Genomic DNA, 5,000 nt, shown 5'->3' with positions numbered 1-5,000 from the left:
TGACGAGTTTGACACCAAGGAGACTTCTCGCAGTGAAATGAGCGGTGCCAAACAACCGCAACAGTCATTACAAAGGAGCCCAAAAATAGCATGAAAGACAAAAACAATGTGGGAGATATACTTCAGCTTTCTCTTGAGCAAAATGTGTGAGGGAGCGAGGATAGGGTGCCTATTTCGCTATCACAGACTAAACAAACACGTTTCATAATTAAAATCTTCATCGTGTGGCTTCTGGTGGAGTCTTTAATGTCCAAACATGTTTTGTTGAACATGAAGGAACATGCACGGGGTGGGCGAGAGACAGACAGAGAGAGAGCTCTCTCTGCGTGAAAGACGACAGGACCCAGAGCACTGCTGCTGATCCACATTGTACCAGATTTGTTCTCCTAACAATCAAATAAGTTTCTCATTAGCTGACTTTATTTTTCCTCATTCCTGCGGTTTTGCTGCAGTGGCCTGTTTCTCTCCCCCCATCTTAACGAGAGGCAGCTAATTAGGCAATCAGACCCATTACTCTTCCAGAAGAGTTAGAGCTGGCCCGCCTAATTAGGGCTGTAAAATCTAATCATCTCCAGCGAAAACAGCAGAGGGCTAACGAGCCCTTGTTTAACGAACTAAATAACTTCAAGGGAGGAGAAAAGGGGTCCGCTGATGGTATTTCTTTATGAATGTGAACGATGGGGAACCTCACCGGTAATTGAGTCGGTTTCACCCTCGCAGTTGTTTGTTTGTTTATGGAAGCCTGATTATTACGACTGCCAAGGAATATATTTGTACTAAATGAGCACGCGAAGGCCCTCCTCGTCCTCTACCTCCTCTTCCTCTCTGTCTTTGGTGCCCCTCCGGCCGACACAACCCACCCCCCCCTCGTTGGAAACTCCTCTCACCTGACCTATTTTCCTGTCCAGAAGCTGTGTTCGCTGGAGAGGAAAAGAGAGGTATTGCTGTTTTTATGCCCCCCACCCCACACACCTCCCTGTTCTAATTTGTTGTTCGTTAACACGGCCCTCACACCTGAGCCTTTCAGCGTCGAGGGAATTCTGGCCTCAACAACACAACGCAAACGCAGGCCGCTTGCTCGTAGAGACAGACTGCAGATCTGCCTCAACGAAGCGTCCCTGTTGTTCAGTGGCACTGAGGACGAAGCCGAACGTCCCCAAACCCTGCGACCAGGATGCACACACACACACACACACACACACACACACACACACACACACACACACACACATACACACACACACACACACACGCACATGCACGCACACAAGGAGGAGAAACTCAACAAGTACTGCATGTGCATGCAAAGACAAAAACATGGCAAGTGCACGAGGGCAGTGCGCATACGTACACGTGCGCGTGCACGTGCAAAGAGTGACGGGCGGGCAGGCGAGTTGTTGACTGAGGCCACGTGGTGGAGTGCAGCTGTCTGCGAGAGCGCTGAGGTGAGGCCTTACGCATCACTGAAGCGGAACAGGGCTGGCACACACACACACACACACACACACACACACACACACACACACACACACACACACACACACACACACACACACACACACACACACACACACACACACACACACACACACACATTGCACACAGGTAGAGAGAGCGACTTCTGACAAAGCCGCAGTGAGAACAGGACAGCTGTGTTCATCTGATTGTACAGGTCACCGCCTCATTAACACACTCACACAAAACACTCACACATACTGTACATACACACACACACACACACACACACACACACACACACACACACACACACACACACACACACACACACACACACACACACACACACACACACACACACACACAATATTCAAATCATAAATACAAAAATATACAGAAGCTTCTATGTTACAGGGTTTCAGAGCGATTGGAGCCATCAGTATTTCAACAACTTGACCACTTCAACGCTAAACAATCACTTCAGTGTCAGCCAACGATTTTCCTTCTCACACACACAAGTGCACGTGTGCACGCACGTGCACAAACACACACACACACACACACACACACACACACACACACACACACACACACACACACACACACACACGCAAGCACATACACACACATTCACGCATAAACGTGCACTGCTCTGTGATGGACGGGCCATAAATATGAAGGGCTTTTCTTTACCCTGATTGATCATAAATCATGTGAACTACAGCTTGGGTGAGAGTTTGTTTATGGTGGCAGGCAAAGGGTGGACACTGTGTGTGTGTGTGTGTGTGTGTGTGTGTGTGTGTGTGTGTGTGTGTGTGTGTGTGTGTGTGTGTGTGTGTGTGTGTGTGTGTGTGTGTGTGTGTGTGTGTGTGTGTGTGTGTGTGCACACGCATGTGTGTGCGCATGTGAATAACAACAAACGACCAGCGGTACCACACCCACCACAAGAGATTTATATACACACACACACACACACACACACACACACACACATACACACAGACACGACAAGAGTTACTGCAATTTTACACATAGGCCTACATCAGTCCATATGGTGGTTTTTCAAGTTAGTGGCAAATATGCACAGTAACTTTGACCTAATTTCACCTCATTTGGATATTAGATGAGGCAACTGACCCATTTTTTGTTATCATGTAAATTTGCTTCTCAGTTCCTGTCTCACCAAAGCAGAGAGGTTCCTGTATACAGTACATCTATACAGACACACTCACATATATACTGTTGTATATTATACCGTATACACACACTGCACACAGAGGCAAACACACACATGCTGTTATTGGTATGACAGTGTTTGGGCAGAGGCTAGAGAGGGAGGTTTCCTTACCTGTCGATGATGACGGGATCAGATGGCGTCTCGTTCCTGTTGCCACAGCTCTTCTTGTCACAGCATCGACTGGCGGGGAGGCAGAGATGGTTTGGTTACTACACGGTGACATTTAGTGAACAACACTGGAAGGCAATAAGACAACAATCTAGGTTGAGCAGCCGCCTGGGAGCCGGAAGGTTCCGAGTTCCAGCTCCTCATGGCTGCTTGTTGAAGTGTCCTTGAGCATGACACTTGAACCCCTATAACTGCTTCCTATGAGCAGGTCAGTGCCTTGCAGGGTGCCTCCACCGTCGGTGTGTGTGAACGTGTACCACATCAATGAGTAATGTGTAACAGTGTTCCACCGTTGCGGTGTGTGAATGGGTGAATGTGAAGGACATTGTGAAGCGCATTTGAGTGGTCGGAAAGACTGGGAAAAATGCTATATAAATCCAGTCGATTTACCATTTATCATTTACAACCAGGGAAAGAACGTGGAAAGACTTGAGGGGAACGGGAGAGGGGAATGGGAGCCTATGATGAGGATTATAACTAGGTTTCTCTTCAGCTCGTTGTCTGCTGACATCACGGCAAAAGATGCTTCTCTCTTCTGTCTCTCCCACACTGTCTCCCTCTCTGCTTTTCTACTGTCTGTCTCCCCTACCCCTACGCTGTCTCCCTCTCAGCTTTCCTAGTGACTGTCTCTTATGCTATCTCCCTCTCAGCTTTCCTACATTACCATCTGTCTCTCTATATGCTTTAATAGAGAAGATAAGTCAAAGCAGAGTGGAGAAACTTGGAACTCATGAACTTTATCTCCATTTCAACAGCAGGAACCTAATTCCAACTTGGTTCCAGAGGTATAGTTACACAGGGGCAAAAAAGTCCCACTGAGGTAGTACTAAACAATGGTCCAGTAACTTTCCTTCCAAGTGACCATGACATGATTAAATGGATAAACAGAAAAGTGAAAGTAAAATGCTTCACCACTTAAAACCCTCTATACTGTACTTGGTGAACTTGACCCGAATTGGCTCTTGGTCCACTCCCCCCCCCCACCATACAGCAAATGTCGTTGCGAGTTGCGACACATTGTGAGCTTATAGATATGCTATTTTCGGCAAAGGTTATAATAAGGACGCAAGTGATCAAAAGGCTTTATGGGACTTAAAATACCAAACAACGACCTTGGAATGCCAAACTTTGTCAGACGATGGTGTGGCGTGATAATAATGCTGTCGTGATTAACGCAAAGAAAATGTTAGAAATTGTATTTGGTTCCCCATCTGACTCTCATAAAGTTCCTATTGTTATCCATTATGGAAAGAATCTAACAGATTTTCATACAAATTCTTGGGTGTAACAATAGATAGACCATCTGTTATCCTGGAAAGACCACATTGAAACAAAGAATTTATTTTCTCCACCGCCTTAGGTCTTTTGAGGCGAGCAGGCAAATTCTTCTTTTGTTTTTGTGATTATGAGCGTTCTACAGAAGTGGTTCCCAAATGGTGTGCCGGGAGACAAGACCAGGTGTGCCTTGGGATTTTGTGACAACAACACATTATTATTGCAATATATACAACTATACAAAAGTATATGTATTTACTGTTTAAATGCAAATCAGTTTTCATTGTCAGAGCATGTCTCTTTCTTCTTAGCCTGCCCCCCCCCCCACACACACACACACACACACACACACACACACACACACACACACACACACACACACACACACACACACACACACACACACACACACACACACACACACACACACACACACACACACACACACTGTTGTTGCTTTTATGTAAGTTTCAAATGAATTACTTTGTCAAACTTTTTCAATTACGCAAAAGTTATATTTGATATAATGTTTCGCTGGTATATCTTTCACAATACCTGTTCCACATAAATGTGTTTTTTGACAACTCCTCTAAACACAATTTTTACTTGTGAGTGTACCGGAAATGTGTTTATTTATGTAAGTTGAAACATATGCCTACCATTTTTGAAAACTTACTTTCCAAAATGTGCTAGGACCATACAACATTAGTTTTGGAGTGGGTTTCATGAATTCTGGGAGTTCTAACAGGGCAACCTGAGGTCTGATGTCGCCAAAACTATAACTAAAATGAGAAATTACAAACAATATTCTATACTAGTATAGTAATATACATTTTCTTTGGCAATAGTTAATAAAGAATAA

At 45.0% G+C, this 5,000-nt stretch overlaps 1 protein-coding gene across 6 annotated transcripts in view; it reads right to left on the bottom strand.

The window, feature by feature from the left end:
• The window catches only part of LOC308076108 (transcription factor COE1), an 82,058-nt gene that overhangs the window by 65,495 nt on the left and 11,563 nt on the right, over window positions 1-5,000 (bottom strand). For all 6 annotated transcript variants that reach the window (XM_080416222.1, XM_080416223.1, XM_080416225.1 and 3 more), the window contains exon 6: window positions 2,807-2,875. In XM_080416222.1, coding sequence (XP_080272348.1) covers window positions 2,807-2,875 — 69 coding nt within the window. The remainder of the gene's footprint in view (window positions 1-2,806; window positions 2,876-5,000) is intronic.

The sequence above is a fragment of the Gymnoscopelus braueri genome, assembly GCF_963280865.1.
Source record: "Gymnoscopelus braueri genome assembly, chromosome: 20".
Classification (NCBI taxonomy): Eukaryota; Metazoa; Chordata; class Actinopteri; order Myctophiformes; family Myctophidae; genus Gymnoscopelus; species Gymnoscopelus braueri.
Note: the sequence above shows the minus strand (reverse complement) of the source record. Positions and strands in the feature narration are given on the sequence as shown.